We start from the raw sequence: 27,275 nt of genomic DNA on the forward strand, positions 1-27,275 counted from the left end.
ATGATTTGTATGGTGTATGTACGTATTTGTTTTGATTATTTGTCTTATGTAAAGCGTCTTTGAGTATCTTGAAAAGCGCTATATAAATAAAATGTATTATTATTATTATATATTAATGCAAAGTATTATAGTAAGCAAGTATTAAAGTATGCAAGTATTCAAATTTGCAAGTATTAAAATACAATAGTATTAAGTACACATGTAATGTTGTACAACACTATGTAGTTAAATACATTGAATAAAAAGTAGTATATCGCTTTTATTGTCCTACCAGAATAACAAGATGTAAATCTACCAGCACCGACGTTAATCCTGAATATTTAACCTAGCACATGCGTTATCGGATTATATTTCTTGAGTATACAACAATAACCTTGGCTGACTTAAAAACTCACAGGTAACAGGTGTATAACACTTTTAAAATCAGACAAAATCAATTCTGTCGTTTTACATAAAGCTAATCATAACGTTATTTAGGGTTGTACGCAATAATAAATTTTTTATTCTGTTTATCTTACTTACACTTGTAAACAGAGGACATCTTTCTTCTTCTTTCTTTCTCCGCTGTGAACGCCTACCCAGCTCCAGTTGCATTATGGGATACATTAGCGGACCGAAAGTGTGCATCGCTTGCATACTCAAACATGGCTGCCAAAGAAGTAGGTCATCCGGGTACTTCTCACGTACCTCTTTGTGCATACTATGTATTCGGACATACTAACCGCTCTAGCGTACTCATTTCACGTACTATTGAGTATGGAAGTATGCGATTTCGGACGCAGCCAGACTCTTTTCTATATTATGCGTTGCTTTTAAACCATCACAGACTCAGTTTATTTGAAACGTTTATCGCAGCCTTTAGGACGAACTGAACCAAACCAAAACAGACTGACTTAAGGGTTGTCAAGGGCTTCTGTCAAGAGACAGAAATGGGGCCGGAGCTTCAGGAAAGTAACGACCACAACCCAAGAGGGGCCAGAGGTGCAATGGATAACGCGTCTGACTACGGATCAGAAGATTCTAGGTTTGACTCCTGGCTGGCTCGGTTACCTTATGCCTTTTTTTGTCTCTCTAACTCCTCATGTATGGTTCTCTGTACCCCACATCCAACAATGCACGTCTTGTCAAAACGACAAAGGCTTGTAAGAGCGAAAAGAAGTGGCTGATTCTGGCATCAGCCGGTGCTAAGCCTTGCAGTTTCCCATATGGTCTAGCTGTCAGGATTCCTGGTTTTCACCCAGGCGACCCGGGTTCTACTCCCGGTATGGGAATTGTCCTTTTTGATTGGACTCGAGTAAAACTCTGCATATTAGTTCCTTGGCGCCTTGTTGCTGTAGCTCAAGCAGCTTGTTCTGTTGGAACTATGACTGCAGTCTATCAGGGAGCAGCTGACGTGAGCCACCAGTGGCTGAGCGCTGGGAAGCCGTGATTGTATAGTGGTTAGTACTCTGCGTTGTGGCCACAGCAACAGCATGAAAGGGGACTAACAAAACATGCAGAAAAACAGATGGACTACAGTCAGTAATTGTAGAGCTACAAAGTGCTTCTATATGGTAAGTGGAGCTCATAAAATGGACAGTGAGTGTAGAAACAAGGAGGTGGTTTTAATGTTATAGCTGATCAATGTACAGTATATTAGAATAATACATTACTAAATTATATTATTCTGGGTTATCTGAGTATATTTATACAATAAAAAAAAAATTAAAATACATTCTACATGCTTTGATAACAATATTTGAAGCTTCAAGATTATCACCCAGGTACCACCATGATAAAATTACATCGACTATCTTCTCCTCAGTAACAATCAAACTGTCAAACAACTATGAAACTGACAGTCACCCCAGAAATCATGGTGGGAGTATACTAACGTCATAATAACACTGCCAAAATTCTACTCCCGCAAATAAAAACCCTCTTTTTGACCCTGCCACTTTCAAATAAAATCTGGCAACACTGGTCGTTACAACATGAATGTACATTCCTCAGGGAATTTAGAAACAACTCTTATCTTCTCCAAGCATGACACCCTGGTACATTTCAGACCCAGCAACACCTTTAGACACAACCTGCTTTATCCCAGGGACTTTACACCAATTGGTCAGCCACCTATAAAGCATGTCCCTCCTAGTCAGTTTAACCCCAATTTACACCTGGCAAGGTGGGGCAACGACTCTCAAATGAGTCACACCTTACTTTGCTTGATTTAACTTGAATTTTTTTTTCCATTATTCATTGATAAAGATTTCAGTTTATAATATTTTATCACTTATGTGACGAGTTGCTTGTTCATTTCTGTTTCTGTTGTTTAGCCTGTACAGAACCATGAGAGATCTTTGGACAGACATAAGTAGTGCCAGTTCTAAACAACAGTGATGTGCTGGGGAGTTGCACAGTCTTCTATTAAAAACATGGAAGTGTTCCTGTTGATGACCACTGGATTACAGTTTATGGGATCAGTGCCTTTATGTTGTGTTTTAAACATTTGTTGTTGAAATGTCAGAACATGTCATATGTAACATGTTTTAATAAACAAAATAAGTTTTGAAAATGCTTTTTGTTACATGACATTAGACCCTCTGGTTTAAATAAAGTACTTTAGTGATTTAGTGAGTGAAGTCTGGTTTCCTGGAATGTTGCTGGGCAAAATGTGCCAACTGTAGAGGGTAATTTTGATAATTTTTTATATCCATACGTTCTCAGCTGTACAAAACTACAGCTGCAGGAAAAGGTCATTCCAAACTTGTTTAGGATTCATCTACATTTCTGCATCAATTACTCATAAAAGGTGCTCTCCTGTGTTGTGCAAGTCATAAAGTAGGTAAAGAAAATACACACGCCAGTACAAACACAGTTTTATTCAATATTTTATTGGTTTTGTTTCCTCTCTTGTCTCATACACCATCACAGAGAAGGTCAAAGTGCTTTCAGGATGACAGACGTGGTCGTTGATCTGTAGGGACACAAAACAATGTACTGACCGTTAAATTACCATCGACTGGAATCAAGGCACAATACACATGTGTTACAAGTCTGCAGGATCCATTCCCAGACACCCACCATAGATTGTTGTGGTGACTCAGTCATTTCATCTTCTGTGAGGTATCAAGGTGCTTAGGCCCAAATCTGATCTGGTTGCTTCTTCCAGTAGGTTAGACTTGTTCATTGATGGGGCTTTCTATAAGACAATTACCCAGAACACACACACCCATATCAATCATTGATGTTTAAATTATGTTAAACTCCTAACTGCCTAAACCACTTTCTCCAGCACTCACCTTTCTGACCTGGCGTGGTATGTACATGGTGCTGAGGAATGGAGGTGATCTGAACCTCAGCTAAAAACCTCTGGATGTGTTCTTGTAGCAGACCTGTGCTGTGGTGGTGAAAACATAATGTGAGATTGATTTCCATCATGTGTTAAGGGGATGTTAAGCTAATAATTATCTGAGGGGGGAAACAGATGAAAAGCAGCTTGAAAAACTTCAGTATTATTCAGTCGACTGACTCGTCAAGCTGATCCACAAAATTTTGCTGATCTCCAAATCACTCCTGTTGTGTTTTCTGGTGTTCATGCTCTCAGATTACTTTTACATTACATGAAAGCAAACAGTGGACGGTTTTGTTCATACACATTTAGTCATTGCTTAGTCTCTGATATGCTCACCCATGATCTGTCTGCTACAAACCCATACAGGTGCCTGTAGAGTAAAGAAAAGGAAAAAAAAAAACAGTTTGACATGAGAAATTGTTGTTATAACTATAAAAATGTATGATTTTATTTGGTTAAAAGTTCTTTACACACCAATTACTAACCTAGTGTCTTTGATGTTATTAGCAAAATGCAACGATGATTCATTGCAACGTGTGATCTGGCCTATATGCTAACACAGACTCTTAGCTATATCCATTTAGGTCTATCCTTATTTGTTCTAACTGACCTGGTGTTACGTGGGGGGGGAAAAGGAGGACCCAAGATGCAGAGTTAAGTAACAGAAAAGTTTATTAATAAAAGTAAACAAATAATAATCAGGTATATAACGTTTTAACAAAGGAAAATGAAACCCAGTCGCGAATCCCCATCGCGGCTTGCGAGGCCGTCGTGATCGGCATTGCAGGACAGGAGCTTCTCCATAGAGGAAATTAGAGAATAACCCGAACTTGCCGTCGCGATGTCCGGGGACAGGTGGCTCTGTCACTAGTCGCACCATGCTGTCACCAGGCAGAAGCTCACCTATAGGAAACAAGAGAATGATCCGGACCCGCGTCAGCGCAGTCCGAGGAAACCAGTGGCTCTGTCACTAGTCGCACCATGCTGTCACCAGGCAGAAGCTCACCTATAGGAAACAAGAGAATGATCCGGACCCGCGTCAGCGCAGTCCGAGGAAACCGGTGGCTCTGTCACTAGTCGCACCATGCTGTCACCAGGCAGAAGCTCACCTATAGGAAACAAGAGAATAATCCAGACCCGCGTCAGCGCAGTCCGAGGAAATCGGTGGCTCTGTCACTAGTCGCACCATGCTGTCACCAGGCAGAAGCTCACCTATAGGAAACAAGAAAAACACCAAACTCGCCGTTGCGATGTTCGGGGAAACGGATGGCTTGATCGTCAGCAACAGCTGGAATGAAACCAATCCAATTAACGCAAAGAACACACCGAACTCGCCGTCGCGTCGTTCGGAGCGATGGCTGTATTCCCAAAGACCGCTTAAGCGGCGGGGGAAAAACAGCCAACCCGGAGCGCTTGCATAACGGGTTCGCAGGCTGAATTCCCAAAGACCGCTTAAGCGGCGGGGGAGAACAGCTAACCCGTATAGTGCAAGGAACACACCCGGAGCGCTTGCATAACGGGCTCATGGGCTGAATTCCCAAAGACCGCATAAGCGGCGGGGGAAAACAGCCAACCCGTATAGTGCAAGGAACACGCTGAACTCGCCGTCGCGATGTTCGGGGATACACCGAACTCACCGTCGCGAAGTTCGGAAATCGGGTGGTTTATCACCAAGCCGAAGCTGGAATGAAACCAATCCGTATTGTGCAAGGAACACGGCGAACTCGCCGTCACGAAGTTCGGGGACAGGTGGCCATGTCACCGACCGCGCCTCAGCACGATCGGGAAGCCGCACACCTGTTTAGCACACGGGACACCCCGAAATCGCCGTCGCGAAGTTCGGGGAACCCGTGTGCTAAATCACCAGCCAATCCTTGCTGTGGCTGGGAGTAAAACAAAAACGTCGACTTAAACTAAAAGAAACCAAACCAAACGAAACAGGGACAAAGGCGTGACAACCTGTGGCTGCACGGTGCCTGCTTAAATAAGCAGGTGCAGCTGCAGGTCGTCAGCCTTAATTAGGAGACCTCTAATTTAAGGCCTTTGTTCCAGAGGATCTGTAATTCCTGCAACGCCGGGGACCAAGGTAGGTTAGTCCCAACGCCGCAGGAAACCTTACAGTACGCCCTTCTCAAAAAGGACCACTCCTGAGGTCCTAAGCCCCGCAGCCCGAGTCCCCTCGGGTGGACTCAAGCAACTGGGGAGTTAAAGAGGACCACTCCTAAGGTCAGAAGCCCCCGCAGCCTGAGTCCCCTCGGGTGGACTCAAGCAGCCGGGGAAGTAGCCAGGGAGGGCCCCCTAAAAAAATTTTTGAGAGGGAATGGGGAGTTCTCCGCGGGTCCATTTAATGGTCACGCCTTTCTGTTACGTGGGGGGGGGGAAAGAGGACCCAAGATGCAGAGTTAAGTAACAGAAAAGTTTATTAATAAAAGTAAACAAATAATAATCAGGGATATAACGTTTTAACAAAGGAAAATGAAACCGAGTCGCGAATCCCCATCGCGGCTTGCGAGGCCGTCGCGACCGGCATTGCAGGACAGGAGCTTCTCCATAGAGGAAATTAGAGAATAACCCGAACTCGCCGTCGCGATGTCCGGGGACAGGTGGCTCTGTCACTAGTCGCACCATGCTGACACCAGGCAGAAGCTCACCTATAGGAAACAAGAGAATGATCCGGACCCGCGTCGGCGCAGTCCGAGGAAACCGGTAGCTCTGTCACTAGTCGCACCATGCTGTCACCAGGCAGAAGCTCACCTATAGGAAACAAGAGAATGATCCGGACCCGCGTCAGCGCAGTCCGAGCAAACCGGTGGCTCTGTCACTAGTCGCACCATGCTGTCACCAGGCAGAAGCTCACCTATAGGAAACAAGAGAATGATCCGGACCCGCGTCAGCGCAGTCCGAGGAAACCAGTGGCTCTGTCACTAGTCGCACCATGCTGTCACCAGGCAGAAGCTCACCTATAGGAAACAAGAGAATGATCCGGACCCGCGTCAGCGCAGTCCGAGGAAACCGGTGGCTCTGTCACTAGTCGCACCATGCTGTCACCAGGCAGAAGCTCACCTATAGGAAACAAGAGAATAATCCAGACCCGCGTCAGCGCAGTCCGAGGAAACCGGTGGCTCTGTCACTAGTCGCACCATGCTGTCACCAGGCAGAAGCTCACCTATAGGAAACAAGAGAATGATCCGGACCCGCGTCAGCGCAGTCCGAGGAAACCGGTGGCTCTGTCACTAGTCGCACCATGCTGTCACCAGGCAGAAGCTCACCTATAGGAAACAAGAGAATAATCCAGACCCGCGTCAGCGCAGTCCGAGGAAATCGGTGGCTCTGTCACTAGTCGCACCATGCTGTCACCAGGCAGAAGCTCACCTATAGGAAACAAGAGAATGATCCAGACCCGCGTCGGCGCAGTCCGAGGAAACCGGTGGCTCTGTCACTAGTCGCACCATGCTGTCACCAGGCAGAAGCTCACCTATAGGAAACAAGAGAATGATCCGGACCCGCGTCAGCGCAGTCCGAGGAAACCAGTGGCTCTGTCACTAGTCGCACCATGCTGTCACCAGGCAGAAGCTCACCTATAGGAAACAAGAGAATGATCCGGACCCGCGTCAGCGCAGTCCGAGGAAACCGGTGGCTCTGTCACTAGTCGCACCATGCTGTCACCAGGCAAAAGCTCACCTATAGGAAACAAGAGAATAATCCAGACCCGCGTCAGCGCAGTCCGAGGAAATCGGTGGCTCTGTCACTAGTCGCACCATGCTGTCACCAGGCAGAAGCTCACCTATAGGAAACAAGAAACACACCAAACTCGCCGTTGCGATGTTCGGGGAAACGGATGGCTTGATCGTCAGCAACAGCTGGAATGAAACCAATCCGTTTAACGCAAAGAACACACCGAACTCGCCGTCGCGTCGTTCGGAGCGATGGCTGTATTCCCAAAGACCGCTTAAGCGCCCGGGGAAAAACAGCCAACCCGGATCGCTTGCATAACGGGTTCGCAGGCTGAATTCCCAAAGACCGCTTAAGCGGCAGGGGAGAACAGCTAACCCGTATAGTGCAAGGAACACACCCGGAGCGCTTGCATAACGGGCTCGTGGGCTGAATTCCCAAAGACCGCATAAGCGGCGGGGGAAAACAGCCAACCCGTATAGTGCAAGGAACACGCCGAACTCGCCGTCGCGATGTTCGGGGATACACCGAACTCACCGTCGCGAAGTTCGGGAATCGGGTGGTTTATCACCAAGCCGAAGCTGGAATGAAACCAACCCGTATTGTGCAAAGAACACGCTGAACTCGCCGTCACGAAGTTCGGGGACAGGTGGCCATGTCACCGACCGCGCCTCAGCACGATCGGGAAGCCGCACACCTGTTTAGCACACGGGACACCCCGAAATCGCCGTCGCGAAGTTCGGGGAACCCGTGTGCTAAATCACCAGCCAATCCTTGCTGTGGCTGGGAGTAAAACAAAAACGTCGACTTAAACTAAAAGAAACCAAACCAAACGAAACAGGGACAAAGGCGTGACAACCTGTGGCTGCATGGTGCCTGCTTAAATAAGCAGGTGCAGCTGCAGGTCGTCAGCCTTAATTAGGAGACCTCTAATTTAAGGCCTTTGTTCCAGAGGATCTGTAATTCCTGCAACGCCGGGGACCAAGGTAGGTTAGTCCCAACGCCGCAGGAAACCTTACACCTGGACTTAGTTCCTAAGGATCTCTGAAAACCAGTTGTGCTCCAGGATCATCTCGAGGCTGGGTCGCTTATTCGGATCCTTGGCCAGGCAGCGTCTGATCAGATGACGGCAGGCTGTGTGTGCAGTGATCAGGTCGTTACAACATTGTAATAGAAACTATTTAACATCACTTAAAAAAAAAAAACGAAAAGAGACATGCTTCTTATGTTTCTGCATTTTCTTACCCATAGACACACCAGCTTTGAAGATCAGGTGTCCAGCAGCGATCTCCCTCTCATTCCAGAATGGCAGCTCTCCACACACTAGAACAAACAAAAGGACGCCCAGGCTCCACACCGTTGCAGCGCAACCATGATACTTACCTTCCTCGATCCATTCAGGTGGGGCGTATAGTATGGTGCCTGAATAAAAGTGAGAGAAACGGTTCACACACACGGCTTTCCTATGCGATCGCTGTCATCTGTGTTTCATAGCTACTGACCTCCGAGGTACAATTACCTGCAAAACGTCTGTAGGGTGTCGACTTGAGCAAGTCCCCACAGCCAAAGTCTATGAGCTTGACCTCTAACGTGTCGAAACTGACCAGAAGGTTCTGCTCCTTGATATCCCGATGGAGAACGCCACGATCACGGCAATGACGGGCGGCGAGAACCACCTGCCACATGATGACCTGAGCCAGATGTTCGGGAAGTGAGCCGTTCCTGCGGTATTCGAAGAGGTCCATGCAGCAGGCGGGTCGCTCCAGGATCAAGACGTAGCACTCGGGCATGTCGAACCATTCCAGGAGCTCCAGGACACGTTCGCAGCGAGGTGGCTCGGACACCATCAGCATCAACGCCACCTCTACAGGGAGACCGTTCTTCTCACCAGGCTAATATTTGAGCAGACATGGTTAGCATGGGGTTGGAATCTATAGTAAATAGGCAGAGTGGCGGTTACATTCGATGCTATTTTGCATTTTAATGCATCATGTCATTTATAAGATAAGGTTTTTTTTATATGGCTGTTGCATCTTTGCAATATTTCACAAGTGAAACAAATGTTACTTACAATGGTGATGAATCTGTCACAGCCACTCTTCAGCACAATCTTAATAGCAACCTTATAAAACATGCAAAACAAAACGATTCAAATCAGGAACGAATATTACGGGAACGTACTTTTGGCCAACAGTAACCAAAAGGGCCATTCGCTTTTTAACTACAAGTTTGATGACATGCGTAGTCATTGTGGATCTTAAGATCAAAGCAGCTTTGTAATGATCGACAATTCTCGTGTAACTCTGAGCAGAGCCGAGTAAATATCTCACCTGTTTTCCATCGGCCTTACGAAGTCCTGCAAACACAGAACCGTAGCCTCCTTTGCCCAGAAGCTTTCCGACTCCGTACAGGCTATCGAAGCACTCTGTAAAACAGGACGTGTTGTTATTCTGATAGAAACTCCTCAGTAAAAGTAAAAAACTCAATAAAAAACTCAAGAGCAGCATGATTTAAGCTCTAGATAATATTTGTTCTATGAAAGATGTAAGGCTGGACAGACCTTTGGAAGGAGCGCTGCCTCGCTGTCACCAGGCAGAAGCTCACCTATAGGAAACAAGAAAAACACCAAACTCGCCGTTGCGATGTTCGGGGAAACGGATGGCTTGATCGTCAGCAACAGCTGGAATGAAACCAATCCGTTTAACGCAAAGAACACACCGAACTCGCCGTTGCGTCGTTCGGAGCGATGGCTGTATTCCCAAAGACCGCTTAAGCGGCGGGGGAAAAACAGCCAACCCGGAGCGCTTGCATAACGGGTTCGCAGGCTGAATTCCCAAAGACCGCTTAAGCGGCGGGGGAGAACAGCTAACCCGTATAGTGCAAGGAACACACCCGGAGCGCTTGCATAACGGGCTCATGGGCTGAATTCCCAAAGACCGCATAAGCGGCGGGGGAAAACAGCCAACCCGTATAGTGCAAGGAACACGCTGAACTCGCCGTCGCGATGTTCGGGGATACACCGAACTCACCGTCGCGAAGTTCGGAAATCGGGTGGTTTATCACCAAGCCGAAGCTGGAATGAAACCAATCCGTATTGTGCAAGGAACACGGCGAACTCGCCGTCACGAAGTTCGGGGACAGGTGGCCATGTCACCGACCGCGCCTCAGCACGATCGGTGGCTCTGTCACTAGTCGCACCATGCTGTCACCAGGCAGAAGCTCACCTATAGGAAACAAGAAACACACCAAACTCGCCGTTGCGATGTTCGGGGAAACGGATGGCTTGATCGTCAGCAACAGCTGGAATGAAACCAATCCGTTTAACGCAAAGAACACACCGAACTCGCCGTCGCGTCGTTCGGAGCGATGGCTGTATTCCCAAAGACCGCTTAAGCGCCGGGGGAAAAACAGCCAACCCGGAGCGCTTGCATAACGGGTTCGCAGGCTGAATTCCCAAAGACCGCTTAAGCGGCAGGGGAGAACAGCTAACCCGTATAGTGCAAGGAACACACCCGGAGCGCTTGCATAACGGGCTCGTGGGCTGAATTCCCAAAGACCGCATAAGCGGCGGGGGAAAACAGCCAACCCGTATAGTGCAAGGAACACGCCGAACTCGCCGTCGCGATGTTCGGGGATACACCGAACTCACCGTCGCGAAGTTCGGGAATCGGGTGGTTTATCACCAAGCCGAAGCTGGAATGAAACCAACCCGTATTGTGCAAAGAACACGCTGAACTCGCCGTCACGAAGTTCGGGGACAGGTGGCCATGTCACCGACCGCGCCTCAGCACGATCGGGAAGCCGCACACCTGTTTAGCACACGGGACACCCCGAAATCGCCGTCGCGAAGTTCGGGGAACCCGTGTGCTAAATCACCAGCCAATCCTTGCTGTGGCTGGGAGTAAAACAAAAACGTCGACTTAAACTAAAAGAAACCAAACCAAACGAAACAGGGACAAAGGCGTGACAACCTGTGGCTGCATGGTGCCTGCTTAAATAAGCAGGTGCAGCTGCAGGTCGTCAGCCTTAATTAGGAGACCTCTAATTTAAGGCCTTTGTTCCAGAGGATCTGTAATTCCTGCAACGCCGGGGACCAAGGTAGGTTAGTCCCAACGCCGCAGGAAACCTTACACCTGGACTTAGTTCCTAAGGATCTCTGAAAACCAGTTGTGCTCCAGGATCATCTCGAGGCTGGGTCGCTTATTCGGATCCTTGGCCAGGCAGCGTCTGATCAGATGACGGCAGGCTGTGTGTGCAGTGATCAGGTCGTTACAACATTGTAATAGAAACTATTTAACATCACTTAAAAAAAAAAAACGAAAAGAGACATGCTTCTTATGTTTCTGCATTTTCTTACCCATAGACACACCAGCTTTGAAGATCAGGTGTCCAGCAGCGATCTCCCTCTCATTCCAGAATGGCAGCTCTCCACACACTAGAACAAACAAAAGGACGCCCAGGCTCCACACCGTTGCAGCGCAACCATGATACTTACCTTCCTCGATCCATTCAGGTGGGGCGTATAGTATGGTGCCTGAATAAAAGTGAGAGAAACGGTTCACACACACGGCTTTCCTATGCGATCGCTGTCATCTGTGTTTCATAGCTACTGACCTCCGAGGTACAATTACCTGCAAAACGTCTGTAGGGTGTCGACTTGAGCAAGTCCCCACAGCCAAAGTCTATGAGCTTGACCTCTAACGTGTCGAAACTGACCAGAAGGTTCTGCTCCTTGATATCCCGATGGAGAACGCCACGATCACGGCAATGACGGGCGGCGAGAACCACCTGCCACATGATGACCTGAGCCAGATGTTCGGGAAGTGAGCCGTTCCTGCGGTATTCGAAGAGGTCCATGCAGCAGGCGGGTCGCTCCAGGATCAAGACGTAGCACTCGGGCATGTCGAACCATTCCAGGAGCTCCAGGACACGTTCGCAGCGAGGTGGCTCGGACACCATCAGCATCAACGCCACCTCTACAGGGAGACCGTTCTTCTCACCAGGCTAATATTTGAGCAGACATGGTTAGCATGGGGTTGGAATCTATAGTAAATAGGCAGAGTGGCGGTTACATTCGATGCTATTTTGCATTTTAATGCATCATGTCATTTATAAGATAAGGTTTTTTTTATATGGCTGTTGCATCTTTGCAATATTTCACAAGTGAAACAAATGTTACTTACAATGGTGATGAATCTGTCACAGCCACTCTTCAGCACAATCTTAATAGCAACCTTATAAAACATGCAAAACAAAACGATTCAAATCAGGAACGAATATTACGGGAACGTACTTTTGGCCAACAGTAACCAAAAGGGCCATTCGCTTTTTAACTACAAGTTTGATGACATGCGTAGTCATTGTGGATCTTAAGATCAAAGCAGCTTTGTAATGATCGACAATTCTCGTGTAACTCTGAGCAGAGCCGAGTAAATATCTCACCTGTTTTCCATCGGCCTTACGAAGTCCTGCAAACACAGAACCGCAGCCTCCTTTGCCCAGAAGCTTTCCGACTCCGTACAGGCTATCGAAGCACTCTGTAAAACAGGACGTGTTGTTAATCTGATAGAAACTCCTCAGTAAAAGTAAAAAACTCAATAAAAAAAACTCACGAGCAGCATGATTTAAGCTCTAGAAAATATTTGTTCTATGAAAGGTGTGAGGCTGGACAGACCTTTGGAAGGAGCGCTGCCTCTCTGGACCGAGTGCTTTCCTGTAGTCGTGCTCTTCTCACCAGCTGTTGTTCACACAAATGTAATTTAATCGCTGTCAGTAAATGATCTCTAACACATCAGAAGTACAACAAGTGTACAGAGCTTTACAGAGTCATACGTTACAAATGTTTTATCATTAAATCTTACCAGTTCACAATATCATTGAATGGTTCAGTAAAGCTCTGGCTGACCTGTGTGGATGAAGTTGCTGGAGGAAGTGCTGGTGCTCAGTTCCACCGGGCTCTCTTCGATGTGTGAGGTCCTTCCAACTGTACCGTAAATGCTCTCGACTTAAAAGACGTGTTTTGTGTTAGTATCAGCATTTTACATCAACTGGATTCTTTTCTAAATCACTGCACTCATTCACTCAAAACCTTTCACCTAGTAAATTTAGCTCTGAATAAAAAAATGGTTTTCTAGTCGACTTGCTGTAGTGTGTACTTACCACTGCTCGCTAGAGAAGCATCAGAGAGGGAATCCAACACAGCAGCTGATTCCAGCACAATTTCACCAAGACTCAGCTCAGCTGTACAGAGGCAAGGTCAGAAGTGGATGGTCAAGGGTACGAGGTTTGGAATGGAGCAGTTATCAATCAGAAAGAGTAGGAGAGTGGAAATGGAATGTGTCTGCATCCATTCAAATGTTGATTTTGGCCATTTTAAACTGGTTTGCTTTATACTTGATGGAATCGAGTGTTCTTGTTAGACTGGAGTTTCAAACCCACCTGAGGTTCCAGAAGCGGATCGTGGACGTAGTGAGTCTCTCTCTGTGTGTTGGGATCCTCGTGATTCAGAGGAGCTACTGGATCCTTCCTGTTTTGGGCTCAAATCCACCACCTCATTTGATTGGGAAGTGATGGAGTCGTCTGTTCTGTCACCACCGGTGTTAGCAACCATGTTCTGAATGGTTCTGATCCAAGCCTCTCTATTCTCCTCTGAATCGGCCTGCAATACCCAGATCCTACACACACACACACAAACACACAAACACACACACACACACCCTGAACATGGCACGAATCTATAGCACAACAAAGTGCTTATTCCACTCCGGTTTTCATGTCATTTCTATTATAAAGAGAGTAAAATGTTCCTTTTTATATTCCTCATCTTTCTTTAGCAGATCAGTTGCACAGCCACGCCCTTCAGAGTGTCATAAATAAAGAAATCAAATTAATTTTCATGCCTGATGGTACACTGGACTTACTTTGTAGGTGAAACCACCTGGAAGCAGCAACGGCGTCCAATGCTCTTGTAGTGTTTGGCCGTGCACAGGTGTAAATCAGCTATGACCACCATGATATTCTGCTGGGGGCACAAAAGGTTTCTCAAACATTTCTTTACCTCTAATATTTCAGTTTTAAATCAAAGCACAAGCAAAGCAACTCAAACTTTAGCAAACGAGTCTTTAAAAGTGATTGTTCAGGAACAGTTTCTCCTTTTTATGTTGATTTTGATGTAAGCCACTATTGCTACTGATTTTACTTTAGACAAAGGACACGTGACTAACCCCGGATTTCTTCTTGTACACCGTTGCAGCGCAACCATGATACTTACCTTCCTCGATCCATTCAGGTGGGGCGTATAGTATGGTGCCTGAATAAAAGTGAGAGAAACGGTTCACACACACGGCTTTCCTATGCGATCGCTGTCATCTGTGTTTCATAGCTACTGACCTCCGAGGTACAATTACCTGCAAAACGTCTGTAGGGTGTCGACTTGAGCAAGTCCCCACAGCCAAAGTCTATGAGCTTGACCTCTAACGTGTCGAAACTGACCAGAAGGTTCTGCTCCTTGATATCCCGATGGAGAACGCCACGATCACGGCAATGACGGGCGGCGAGAACCACCTGCCACATGATGACCTGAGCCAGATGTTCGGGAAGTGAGCCGTTCCTGCGGTATTCGAAGAGGTCCATGCAGCAGAGTGTCATAAATAAAGAAATCAAATTAATTTTCATGCCTGATGGTACACTGGACTTACTTTGTAGGTGAAACCACCTGGAAGCAGCAACGGCGTCCAATGCTCTTGTAGTGTTTGGCCGTGCACAGGTGTAAATCAGCTATGACCACCATGATATTCTGCTGGGGGCACAAAAGGTTTCTCAAACATTTCTTTACCTCTAATATTTCAGTTTTAAATCAAAGCACAAGCAAAGCAACTCAAACTTTAGCAAACGAGTCTTTAAAAGTGATTGTTCAGGAACAGTTTCTCCTTTTTATGTTGATTTTGATGTAAGCCACTATTGCTACTGATTTTACTTTAGACAAAGGACACGTGACTAACCCCGGATTTCTTCTTGTACATAAGGTGGTTGTTTTGAATCAGGAACCAGCGCCTGAAGGAAAGAAACAGAAACAAAAGGAATCATAGAAATAAAACAACTGCATAGTACTGAAATTCTGCAGGGTTTCACTTGTAACTAATACAATGACATAAATGAGCTTCATATTAAATCATCGTGTTGAATCGTTGTGTATTCTGATTTGACAATATTTAGGAAACGATTGCTATGATGATTAGAGCTGTTTAATTAGCCATTAATTTCTACCTAAATGATTGCTCATCATGTGTTCTAGCTCTCTACAAACCTGTTCCATGTTTTAAAGACATTACTGGCCCTCTTGAACAAGTATCCCTCCATAACTGTCTGGTTCTCTGCGTCCACACTGCCCTCCGGTTCGGTCTCGCCACCACAGACGTCCTGAAAAGACGTCTGAGAACGAACTCGACCGAACGGCCAGCACAGACATAGACTACGCAAAAAGCGTCGCATTAGAGAAGGACGGTCAGTAGCACGTCTCTCCTGTTCAGCAGCCATCATGAGAAATGATGTACAAACACTGAAGGTTCAACTAAACTGAGCTCTCATAGAACACTCAGTGTCATCACAATGATGTCACAAAGGCAGAAGGTCTCAGTGCTGCAGCGCTGCAGGTGATGGTGTACATTTAAATTTCACCATTTGTTTATTTTTAATTATTTTACTCAAATGAATTTTAACAAACCCATGCTGACCCCTGTCCACCGTAAAAGCGCCAACAATGGGCACGTGAGCATCAGAACTGGACCAAGGAGCAATGGAAGAAGCTGGCCTGGCACCAGGATGCAGGAGGCAAGCCGGCGGAGGCAGTGTGATGTTTTGGGCAATGTTCTGCTGGGAAACTTTGGGTCCTGCCCATGTGGACCCCCCCCCCCCCCACACACACACACACTTAATTTATTAAAAATGTCCCTCTTTGATTTTACAGTGTTTATTATTTCTTTTTTTTGTGCTGTTAGTGATAATTACTGTAACCTTACACAACATGTGTATCAAATACATTTACATGAATCATTTTTAGTAAAAAAATAAATAATGAATGGTTAGAAACAGCTGCTGAAGAAACACTTTTTAACTTTTTTAAATGCCCCAATCAGTGTTATGAAAGCGGTAGAGAGGAGATGGCTCCGTCTGGCCACACTTTAACTCTCTTTGTTTCCACACGTTTGCTGAGTGGCACACACATCTGGAACAATGAAAGGTGATCAGACGGTCTACACCTAATCATCAGATACTCTAGATTGGCAGATCAATGACTTTCAGTTACAGCTGAGTCTTTAAAACTTGATTCATTTACATGAATGCACAGACCTCCTCCTCGATTCCTACCGGAGTTTACTGCCACTCTGTCTGAATCATGATGTTACACTCCGCCATCCACCCACGTGTTATGGTCCACAGTCGCAGCTCATCCATTTTGTTTGCCAGAGGTTGTACTAAAAAGTAATTAGGGGAGACGAGACTAGACACAAGTATTGGTCACTACATGGTACTAAGTAAGTAAGTGGTAGGTGAGGAAGATGACATCTTCTGATATGCAGGTAGCAGCGTAGGGTTTGTTATAGCAGCAGAGCTATAACAGGAGTAAGATGCAAAAATGCACAAACTTGTGCAAATTCATTATTGTGCGAAGATGCAAGTAATACACTCACAGTAGTACAATACAGTAGTTGTATGTAATTAAGTTGTCAGAGTCCAGCGAACAAACTGTGTTGATCGTGTGTGTGTGTGTGTGTGTGGTCGTGTTGTGCATGTGCAAGTGCGTGTGTGAGCAAGTGCCTGTGCATGTGTACAAGTGTGTGTATCCTGTGTGCATGTGGGTGTGAGTGAGTGTATGTGCATGTGAGTGCGTGTGTGTGTGTATATACTGTATATATATATATATATATATATATATATATATATATATACAGGGGTTGGACAAAATAACTGAAACACCTGGTTTTAGACCACAATAATTTATTAGTATGGTGTAGGGCCTCCTTTTGCGGCCAATACAGCGTCAATTCGTCTTGGAAATGACATATACAAGTCCTGCACAGTGGTCAGAGGGATTTTAAGCCATTCTTCTTGCAGGATAGTGGCCAGGTCACTACGTGATGCTGGTGGAGGAAAACGTTTCCTGACTCGCTTCTCCAAAACACCCCAAAGTGGCTCAATAATATTTAGATCTGGTGACTGTGCAGGCCATGGGAGATGTTCAACTTCACTTTCATGTTCATCAAACCAATCTTTCACCAGTCTTGCTGTGTGTATTGGTGCATTGTCATCCTGATACACGGCACCGCCATTGGATGCACATGGTCCTCCAGAATGGTTTGGTAGTCCTTGGCAGTGACGCGCCCATCTAGCACAAGTATTGGGCCAAGGGAATGCCATGATATGGCAGCCCAAACCATCACTGATCCACCCCCATGCTTCACTCTGGGCATGCAACAGTCTGGGTGGTACGCTTCTTTGGGGCTTCTCCACACCGTAACTCTGCCGGATGTGGGGAAAACAGTAAAGGTGGACTCAACAGAGAACAATACATGTTTCACATTGTCCACAGCCCAAGATTTGCGCTCCTTGCACCATTGAAACCGACGTTTGGCATTGGCACGAGTGACCAACTCCACTGCTCACATCCAACTGCTGTCTTTGAAAGATAGGCGCAGGAGTGCTGTCAGCATTGCTGCAGAGATTGAAAAGGTGGGGGGTCAGCCTGTCAGTGCTCAGACCATACGCCGCACACTACATCAAATTGGTCTGCATGGCTGTCACCCCAGAAGGAAGCCTCTTCTGAAGTCTCTACACAAGAAAGCCCGCAAACAGTTTGCTGAAGACATGTCAACAAAGGACATGGATTACTGGAACCATGTCCTATGGTCTGATGAGACCAAGATTAATTTGTTTGGTTCAGATGGTCTCAAGCATGTGTGGCGGCAATCAGGTGAGGAGTACAAAGATAAGTGTGTCATGCCTACAGTCAAGCATGGTGGTGGGAATGCCATGGTCTGGGGCTGCATGAGTGCAGCAGGTGTTGGGGAGTTACATTTCATTGAACGACAAATGAACTCCAATATGTACTGTGAAATACTGAAGCAGAGCATAATCCCCTCCCTCCGGAAACTGGGTCGCAGGGCAGTGTTCCAGCATGATAATGACCCCAAACACACCTCTAAGACGACCACTGCTTTATTGAAGAGGCTGAGGGTAAAGGTGATGGACTGGCCAAGCATGTCTCCAGACCTAAACTGTTATGATTTTCCTACGGGTGGACTCAATCGCGGAGCGTCGGCCCGGGAGAGGCGGAACCGACGCAATCTAAACTCGCCGTGAACCTAAATTAAGTAGAGTGGCTGGAAAAGAGGGCGGGGCCAGCCCAAGCCAACAGAAATAACGAACTGAAGGTTCACGTGTGAAAATAAAACCCCAATAACTAAATAAACAGTTCTGGAGTTTAGTATACGCTTGGTGCGCTAATAAATAATATATTCACGCGCTGCACTTATGCGTGCTGTGCAGCGAGTGAGTTTCGAACCGGGAACCTCGGGCACTATGACACAGTGACTTAAACCGGAGAGCCACAGCGCCACTGGTGTCGACGCCGACGGTTTGGGATATAAAGGGCAAACAAAAGAATCGCCTTCTTGCGAATTCAAACAAAAGATGAGTTCGGAAAATTAGGGAAACTTAGATTATTCTCTTTCAATTAATTAATCATTCTTTTCTGAATTATTAACATTCAAAAAAAAATAAAAGAGCAGGTTCACGCCCGGGAGCTGAGAAGTTAGTGGCGTGCTTTTGAACTTTAATCTCAGTACTCCCGAGAATGGGCGTGACCACCTCAAAAGTTACAGAGCACCGAGCGTGTCCGCTCGTGCCGGAAAAAAAAGGGTAACAACTTCGATCCCCGTAGGGAACGAGTAGAGAGCCAGGAAATGGCGAGAAACTCCCCGCTTCACTTGAAGGACGGGGAGAAGAAAGGTTTTAAGGCTCTACCTCTAGCAACGAGGCGGAGTGACAGAGAAAGAGTACTGCGGATCCTCTGGTCGAGGAGGAGGCGCATTTAAATGGAAAGAAAGGAAAAGCGTTTCTCCTAGTAAAATCAGGAGAACGCAAAGAAGTCACACACTGACTAAATCTTTCCCTATAATGCTTTTATTACCTCGGCCCCTGGGCCTACCGCAAACTCTCTATGAGACCTTGCGTTACCTGTGTCCCTGACAACTAATGTGCAAGAGAGCACGAGAGAGGGTGTGACGAGGAAGCCTGGCTGAGCGCTATCTTAAATACACGCTCAGCCAGGTGTTCCTCGTGAACGCTGATTGCCCGAGGGTGTTTTGGGAGTTGTAGTTCTCCTCCCTCGGGGCATGTTACGGGCTGTATGCCCTCTGGTGGCAACTGACGGAGTTTTGCGAAGTTGGCTCCCTCTGGTGGGCGCAAAGGGAGTCGATCGGCCTCCAGCCGCGCGGGCACCAGAAGCCGCAGGTTGAGCCACGGTCTGGCTCCCTCCAGTGGCCGCGGGGTGTGCAGGCCGACTCCTAACAGTACCCTCCCGTCTTGGAACGGCTCCCGACGTTCCCATGCCAGCTGCCCTGTTTTCTCGGAATTCCCGGATTAGTGCTGGGTCTAAAATGTGGCGCGCCGGGACCCAGGTCCTTTGCTCAGGGCCATAACCCTCCCAGTCGACCAGGTACTGAGTGGAGCCCTGGACCCGTCGTGAGTCAAGTAGACGACGGACAGTGTAGGCCGGCGCTCCATCTATGACTCTGGGAGGCGGTGGAGGTTGCTGCTGTGGGAGAGTCCGGCATAAGTAGGGCTTTAATCGTGATACGTGGAACGTAGGGTGAATCTTCATCGCTGGGGGTAGTTCCAAGCGATATGTGACAGGATTCACCCTTCTGATGACTTTAAAGGGTCCCACGTATCGAGGCGCTAATTTACCTGACTCGCCTCTGAGTGGTAGGTCACGGGTGGACAACAACACGCGTTGTCCTGGCCGAAAACAGGGGGCTGCTTGACGTCTCCTGTTCGCTGTGCGCTGCATGGTTGCGGAACTGGCCTCCAGTGCGGCTTTAGCCTTACGCCATGCCTGTCTGCACTGGAGAACAAAGTGCTGAGCCGCTGGGGACCCTACCTCTCTTTCCTGGGTTGGGAAGAGTGGGGGGGGGGGAACCAAACTGGCACTCGAAGGGTGACATGCCAATAGCCGAGTGCCTGAGGGTATTGTGAGCATATTCGGCCCAGGGGAGTTTGTCGGGCCATGAGCTCGGGCAGCCGGAGGTCAGGCATCTAAGGGAGCGTGTAAGATCCTGAATGACTCTCTCAGACTGTCCATTCGACTCTGGGTGGTACCCAGACGACAGGCTAACCGAGGTCCCCATGAGGCTGCAGAAGGCCCGCCAGAACCTGCTCACGAATTGGGGTCCACGATCAGACACAATATCGGTGGGTATGCCATGGGGTCTAATGACGTGCTGAAGGAGGATCTGGGCTGTTCGCTTAGCAGAGGGGAGCCCAGAAAGGGGTATGAATTTACACGCTTTAGAAAATCGATCCACCACCACCAGTATTGCTTTCAGACCCTTAGCGGAGGGCAGACCCGTGACGAAGTCCATCGCAATATGGGACCAGGGTCTAGAGGGGACCGGTAGGGGCAAGAGAAGCCCCTGGGGTCGAGCCCTAGGTCCCTTGTTTTTGGCGCAGACATCACAGGCTGCTATAAAGGAACGAACCTCCTCTTGTATGGCCGGCCACCAGAAACGGCGTCTCAAAAAATCTAGGGTGCGTGAGACTCCTGGATGGCCGGTGAGGTTGGAGGCGTGTCCCCAGAGAAGAACCTGGCGGCGCATGCTGGACGGGACAAATAGCTTGCCCTCGGGACCCCCACCCGGATCTGGTTCCCTGCGCTGGGCAGCAATGACCTTTCTCTCAATGTCCCAGGTGAGAGGAGCTACAATCTGGGCGGCCGGAAGGATGGGCTTGGCCTCTGAGTTAGGTTCAGGGGAATCCCACTGGCGGGAGAGGGCGTCCGGTTTGGCGTTTTTTGAACCTGGGCGATAGGAGAGGGTAAACTGAAACCTCCCAAAAAACAGGGACCAGCGAGCCTGCCTTGAGTTTAGCCTTTTGGCTTGCTGAATATACGCCAGGTTTTTATGATCCGTCCAGACCAGAAACGGATGAGGGGCGCCCTCAAGCCAGTGGCGCCACTCTTCTAATGCCAATTTTACTGCAAGGAGTTCCCTGTCTCCAATAGGGTAATTGCGTTCGGCTGGGGTAAGCCGATGGGAATAGTAGGCGCAGGGATGTAATTTCTGATCCTCCCCCGAGCGTTCAGAGAGGATCGCGCCTACCCCCACATCTGATGCATCCACCTCCACTATGAATGGGAGCTCCGGGTCAGGGAGCCTGAGCACAGGAGGAGAGATCAAGAGCTCCTTGAGGGTGTCAAATGCCTTCTGGGCCGAATGGGACCACTGGAAAGAGCCTTTTGACCGTTTGGTGAGCTCAATGAGAGGAGCTGCAACTGAGCTAAAATTCCGAACAAAACGACGGAAAAAATTAGCGAAACCCAGAAAACGCTGAACTGAGCGCAATGAAGTGGGAACTGGCCAATCTTTAACCGCTTGGTTTTTGGCTGGGTCCATCCTAAGCTCACCATGCGAAACTATAAAGCCCAAGAAGGAGACTGAGGAAGCGTGAAACGTTGATTTCTCCAACTTCACAAACAAATGGTTTTGGAGGAGAAGTTGGAGGATCCTTCTTACGTGGACAATGTGGTCTTTGAGCGAGGAGCTATAAATGAGGATGTCGTCCAGATAAACAAATGCATAGCGGTCCAACGCCTCCCGAAGTACCTCGTTTATGAACCGTTGGAAGACCGCCGGAGCATTGGTTAAGCCAAAGGGCATGACCCTGTACTCGTAATGCCCAGTGGGGGTAATAAAGGCGGTCTTCCACTCATCCCCCTGTCGTATGCGTATAAGATTATAGGCACTGCGAAGGTCCAGTTTCGTGAAAATCTGAGCCTTCTGCAGTGCCTCGAACGCGGTATGCATAAGGGGGAGAGGATAACGGTCCTTAACCGTGATTACATTGAGACCTCTATAATCTATGCAGGGACGCAGGGTTCCATCTTTTTTGCCCACAAAGAAGAACCCCGCGCCCGCTGGTGAGTTAGAATGCCGGATGAAGCCCAGTGCCAGAGCTTCTTTGATATACTCTTCCATGGCCTTCCTTTCCGGGGCAGCGAGAGCAAATAGGTGACCTCTGGGAGGTGACGTACCTGGAAGCAAGTCAATAGCGCAATCAAAGGTCCGGTGAGGCGGCAATTGTTGGGCTTTGGCTTTACTGAACACCTCTGCTAGGTCGTGATAAACAGAGGGGACAGTAGTGAGGTCCGGAGAAGGGGCCAACAGCTTACCCGGCAGATCACCAGGCGGCACTGACCGTATTAGGCATGACTCCTGACATCTGGGGCTCCATGAGTAGACCGTGCCCAACTTCCAGTCAATGACTGGGTTATGGAGTCTGAGCCATGGGTAACCCAAAATAACCTGCATTTTGGGAGAGCGAGTAATAAAAAAGGACAATGTTTCCGAGTGGTTTCCTAACCGCATGGTGATGGGAGGGGTCTTAAATCGAACGGAGCCCCCCCCAAGGGGATGACCGTCAATCGCTACTATGGGAAGAGGGGCGGCCAATGGTTGTGGAGTAAGCCCAAGGTGGCTAACAAGTTGAAGATCCATGAAGTTATTGGCGGCTCCAGAATCTATCCAAACTGCCATATTATTAGACGTCCCCTTATTCCAAACGAAAGTAGCCGTTAATGCAAGACCTAAGTCGGGGGCAGTGAGCCGGCCTCGACCCGAGCCCCCACTTAGGGGCGGGCCGGCGCGTTTCCCGACCTTGACCGTCCGCGTTGGCGCTCCGAAACTTCGGGGCGTGCGCGAGAGGTGCCTATTTGCATGGGTTCCTCCCCGACTGGGGATGGAACCAAGGAGGTGGGAAGTTGGGACCATGATCCCCGTGTGGTGGTGTGCCGAGCCGTTCACGGGCTCGTTGTTTTAGACGGAGGTCGAGACGACTGACCACCTCGTATAATTGCCCTAAAGAGGAAGGAAGGTCTCGGGTGGCCAACTCATCTTTGAGCTTTTCGCTGAGACCTTTAAGAAAGATGGCTCTAAGGGCAGCCTGGTCCCAACCACACTCGGCGGCTAGGGTCTTGAACTCAATTATATAATCGATGGCTGGGCGCGACCCCTGGCTCAACTCCAACAGCCGGGGTCCTGCCTCCTTGCCTCCCCGTGGGGCATAAAAGGTGTCCATGAGTGCTTTCGAAAACTCCTCAGCTGAGCTACACTCTGGTGCTTTCTGTTCCCATAGGGCCGTGGCCCAGAGCAAGGCACGGTCCGACAAGAGTGAAATCATATATGCCACTTTTGACCGTTCAGTAGGAAAACGGGAAGCCTGTAGCTCAAAAACTAAGGAGCACTGTAGGATGAAACCCCTGCATCGTTGAACCTCCCCTGAATAACGTTCTGGAGGGGCTATCGGGGGCTCGGTGGTATGGGTATGAGGCGAAGGACTGGCCGGAGGTTGAGACACCGTAAGCGAGCTAAAGCGTTCGGCCAGTTCGTTAAGCATACTTTCGTGTCTATGAATGACTGACTCCTGCAGCTTGACGGCCTGCTGCAGGGTTGTGTGACCCGCTGAGTCCATTGTTGGTCACACCCTTCTGTTATGATTTTCCTACGGGTGGACTCAATCGCGGAGCGTCGGCCCGGGAGAGGCGGAACCGACACAATCTAAACTCGCCGTGAACCTAAATTAAGTAGAGTGGCTGGAAAAGAGGGCGGGGCCAGCCCAAGCCAACAGAAATAACGAACTGAAGGTTCACGTGTGAAAATAAAACCCCAATAACTAAATAAACAGTTCTGGAGTTTAGTATACGCTTGGTGCGGTAATAAATAATATATTCACACGCTGCACTTATGCGTGCTGTGCAGCGAGTGAGTTTCGAACCGGGAACCTCGGGCACTATGACACAGTGCCTTAAACCGGAGAGCCACAGCGCCACTGGTGTCGATGCCGACGGTTTGGGATATAAAGGGCAAACAAAAGAATCGCCTTCTTGCGAATTCAAACAAAAGATGAGTTCGGAAAATTAGGGTAACTTAGATTATTCTCTTTCAATTAATTAATCATTCTTTTCTGAATTATTAACATTCAAAAAAAAATAAAAGAGCAGGTTCACGCCCGGGAGCTGAGAAGTTAGTGGCGTGCTTTTGAACTTTAATCTCAGTACTCCCGAGAATGGGCGTGACCACCTCAAAAGTTACAGAGCACCGAGCGTGTCCGCTCGTGCCGGAAAAGAAAGGGTAACATTTTCGATCCCCGTAGGGAACGAGTAGAGAGCCAGGAAATGGCGAGAAACTCCCCGCTTCACTTGAAGGACGGGGAGAAGAAAGGTTTCAAGGCTCTACCTCTAGCAACGAGGCGGAGTGACAGAGAAAGAGTACTGCGGATCCTCTGGTCGAGGAGGAGGCGCATTTAAATGGAAAGAAAGGAAAAGCGTTTCTCCTAGTAAAATCAGGAGAACGCAAAGAAGTCACACACTGACTAAATCTTTCCCTATAATGCTTTTATTACCTCGGCCCCTGGGCCTACCGCAAACTCTCTATGAGACCTTGCGTTACCTGTGTCCCTGACAACTAATGTGCAAGAGAGCACGAGAGAGGGTGTGACGAGGAAGCCTGGCTGAGCGCTATCTTAAATACACGCTCAGCCAGGTGTTCCTCGTGAACGCTGATTGCCCGAGGGTGTTTTGGGAGTTGTAGTTCTCCTCCCTCGGGGCATGTTACGGGCTGTATGCCCTCTGGTGGCAACTGACGGAGTTTTGCGAAGTTGGCTCCCTCTGGTGGGCGCAAAGGGAGTCGATCGGCCTCCAGCCGCGCGGGCACCAGAAGCCGCAGGTTGAGCCACGGTCTGGCTCCCTCCAGTGGCCGCGGGGTGTGCAGGCCGACTCCTAACATAAACCCAATAGAACATCTTTGGGGCATCCTCAAGCGGAAGGTGGAGGAGCGCAAAGTCTCGAATATCCGCCAGCTCCGTGATGTCGTCATGGAGGAGTGGAAAAGCATTCCAGTGGCAACCTGTGAAGCTCTGGTAAACTCCATGCCCAGGAGAGTTAAGGCAGTTCTGGGAAATAATGGTGGCCACACAAAATATTGACACTTCAGGAACTTTCACTAAGGGGTGTACTTACTTTTGTTGCCGGTGGTTTAGACATTAATGGCTGTATATTGAGTTATTTTGAGGAAAGAATAAATTTACACTGTTATATAAGCTGCACACAGACTACTTTTCATTGTGTCAAAGTGTCATTTTGTCAGTGTTGTCCCATGAAAAGATATACTTAAATATCTGCAGAAATGTGAGGGGTGTACTCACTTTTGTGATACACTGTATATAAAATGTGAGTAATTTTGTGCCAGTGTAAGTATGTGTGCAGTTAAGTGTGTGAGTGTGTATGTATGTGTGTGTGAGCATGCGCCTGTGTGTGTGAGAAGCGTGATTGTGTGTCAGAATCTAAGTGTGTTGGTGTATGTATGTCCATGTGCAAGTGTTTGTGGATTTATGTGTGTGTGTGTGTGTGTGTGTGTTTGTGAGTGTGCGTATGTTAGTGTATGTGCATGTAAGTTAGTGTATAAGTGTGTGTGTGTGTATGCAAGTAGTTACGTGTCACAGTCTAAGTGTGTGTGTATGTATGCATGCATGTTAGAGTTGAGTATTAGTTTGTGTACATGTGTGACCATGCATGCAAAGGAGTTTGTGAGTGTGCGTGAATGAGTGTGCATGCGTGCGAGTGTGTGTTTATGTGTGTGGTTCTGTTGTGTGTGTGTGTAGTGTGCGTGTGATTGTGTTGGTGCGTGTGTGTATTTGTTTGTGGTGTGCATATAATTTAGTGTTAGTGTATGTGTGTGTGCATGTGTGTGTGTTTGCATGAGTGTAACTGTGTTGGTGTGTGTATGTATGTGTGTGTGTCAAAGTCAATCCTGTGTGTGTGTGTGCCAGAGTCCATCATGTGTGTGTGTGTAACACACACAGACACAATAAAGACTCAGGAACATGAGAAATCTGCAAACCCAATTAGAATAAACCAAATTGCACAAAGACTCAGAACTAAATAGCTGAATGATTGGGAAACTGAAACTAATGTCCAGAGTAAAATGCAGTGTTATTTGGCCCTTAGCAGACACTACAGTACAGCACATTATCTGAGCACAGTATCCGACCCTAAATTAAGAAACACCCTGACGAGGTACAGACTGAGTGCACACGACCTGGCCGTGGAGACGGGGCGACACACCCGGTCCTGGCTGCCCCGGGAGGAGAGGCTGTGCCAGCACTGCACTCTCAGTACAGTAGAGATGGAGCTGCACTTCCTCACCCAATGCACCAAATACCACCACATCCGGTCCCAATTCTTCCCCAAATTTAACACCGTCATCCCCTACTTCAACTCCCTCCCAGACCCCGACAAACTGCCCCACCTTCTGGGGGAGCACAGAGAGAGCTGCACTCTTTTATCCTGGATTAGGCCATCTACCAGTAAAGCAAATGAGGGAGATGTATCAGTATCAGTTGTTTGGTTATTAAAAAGCGTGCACAATATGGCCTTGTTTTTGCCTGTTTTTCATTTATTTATGCAATTTGATAATTTGAGTTATTTGATTAGATGTGTATTGATTGTGTTAACAAAAAATATATAAGTTAAATATCCTACTGTGTTTTTTTTTTTTTGTTTTTTTATAATTTTGGTAATGGGTGCCCTTTTTTTTGCTTGAGCACCTGCCCCCAAAAATGTCTGTGCACGTGCCTGCTAATCAGCCATAACATTAAAACCACCTCCTTGTTTCTACACTCACTGTCCATTTTATCAGCTCCATTTACCATATAGAAGCACTTTATAGTTCTACAATTACTGACTGTAGACTGCTCACTCTGTTTTTCAATGGTCAGGACCCCCACAGGACCACCACAGAGCAGGTATTATTTAGATAGTGGATGATTCTCAGAACTGAGAATCAGGGCAGTGGTTCATTATTCCTGGTTCAGTCGATTAAGACTCCCATGAAGTCATCCAAATATCAAAGCATCCCCACACAATCACACTTCCACCACCTGGTGGTATGATGGATGTTCTTATTGTTTCTTATTATGGAATACATTCATTCATTCACTG

General features: G+C 47.7%; 2 protein-coding genes and 1 long non-coding RNA gene across 5 annotated transcripts; all 3 read right to left on the reverse strand.

Annotated features, from left to right (window-relative positions):
• Positions 1–2,857: 2,857 nt before the first annotated feature.
• LOC134321743 (uncharacterized) lies at positions 2,858–3,834 on the reverse strand. 3 transcript variants are annotated; one of them, XR_010013891.1, is made up of 5 exons: positions 3,820–3,834; positions 3,671–3,704; positions 3,282–3,379; positions 3,064–3,181; positions 2,858–2,956 (listed from the first exon to the last, which is right to left on the reverse strand). It is a non-coding gene; the product is annotated as an uncharacterized LOC134321743 (long non-coding RNA). The 3 variants fall into 3 exon arrangements; XR_010013890.1 differs by lacking the exon at positions 3,820–3,834 and having other exon boundaries at positions 3,671–3,785; XR_010013889.1 differs by lacking the exons at positions 3,671–3,704; positions 3,820–3,834 and having other exon boundaries at positions 3,282–3,599.
• A 4,199-nt stretch (positions 3,835–8,033) lies between these two features.
• On the reverse strand, positions 8,034–10,989 carry LOC134321605 (serine/threonine-protein kinase pim-1-like). Its single transcript, XM_063003412.1, has 9 exons — positions 10,978–10,989; positions 10,816–10,901; positions 10,593–10,699; positions 10,253–10,306; positions 9,633–9,686; positions 9,337–9,431; positions 8,526–8,898; positions 8,252–8,428; positions 8,034–8,140 (listed from the first exon to the last, which is right to left on the reverse strand). Exons 1-9 carry the CDS (start codon positions 10,987–10,989, stop codon positions 8,034–8,036), a joined length of 1,065 nt encoding a protein of 354 aa, XP_062859482.1.
• A 156-nt stretch (positions 10,990–11,145) lies between these two features.
• On the reverse strand, positions 11,146–12,218 carry LOC134321606 (serine/threonine-protein kinase pim-1-like). The gene is made up of 4 exons (XM_063003413.1): positions 12,190–12,218; positions 11,638–12,049; positions 11,364–11,540; positions 11,146–11,252 (listed from the first exon to the last, which is right to left on the reverse strand). The coding sequence occupies exons 2-4, from the start codon at positions 11,969–11,971 to the stop codon at positions 11,146–11,148; spliced, it is 618 nt and encodes a 205-aa protein (XP_062859483.1). The 5' UTR covers positions 11,972–12,049; positions 12,190–12,218.
• Between the last annotated feature and the right edge of the window lie 15,057 nt (positions 12,219–27,275).

Source organism: Trichomycterus rosablanca, chromosome 10, assembly GCF_030014385.1.
Source record: "Trichomycterus rosablanca isolate fTriRos1 chromosome 10, fTriRos1.hap1, whole genome shotgun sequence".
Classification (NCBI taxonomy): domain Eukaryota; kingdom Metazoa; phylum Chordata; class Actinopteri; order Siluriformes; family Trichomycteridae; genus Trichomycterus; species Trichomycterus rosablanca.

What these genes read in the sequence shown, in the direction of transcription:
- LOC134321605 (XM_063003412.1), bottom strand. An exon ending in ACATCGCAACGGCGAGTTTG is followed by an intron (nt 9,432 to 9,632) that starts GTGTTTTTCTTG and finishes CCTGTTTTACAG; the next exon opens with AGTGCTTCGATAGCCTGTAC. An exon ending in GTAAGGCCGATGGAAAACAG is followed by an intron (nt 8,899 to 9,336) that starts GTGAGATATTTA and finishes CTCAAATATTAG; the next exon opens with CCTGGTGAGAAGAACGGTCT.
- LOC134321606 (XM_063003413.1), bottom strand. Translation starts at nt 11,971, where the DNA reads ATGCTGATGGTGTCCGAGCCACCTCGCTGCGAACGTGTCCTGGAGCTC. An exon ending in ACCCTACAGACGTTTTGCAG is followed by an intron (nt 11,541 to 11,637) that starts GTAATTGTACCT and finishes ACTTTTATTCAG; the next exon opens with GCACCATACTATACGCCCCA. An exon ending in CAAAGCTGGTGTGTCTATGG is followed by an intron (nt 11,253 to 11,363) that starts GTAAGAAAATGC and finishes CTGCACACACAG; the next exon opens with CCTGCCGTCATCTGATCAGA.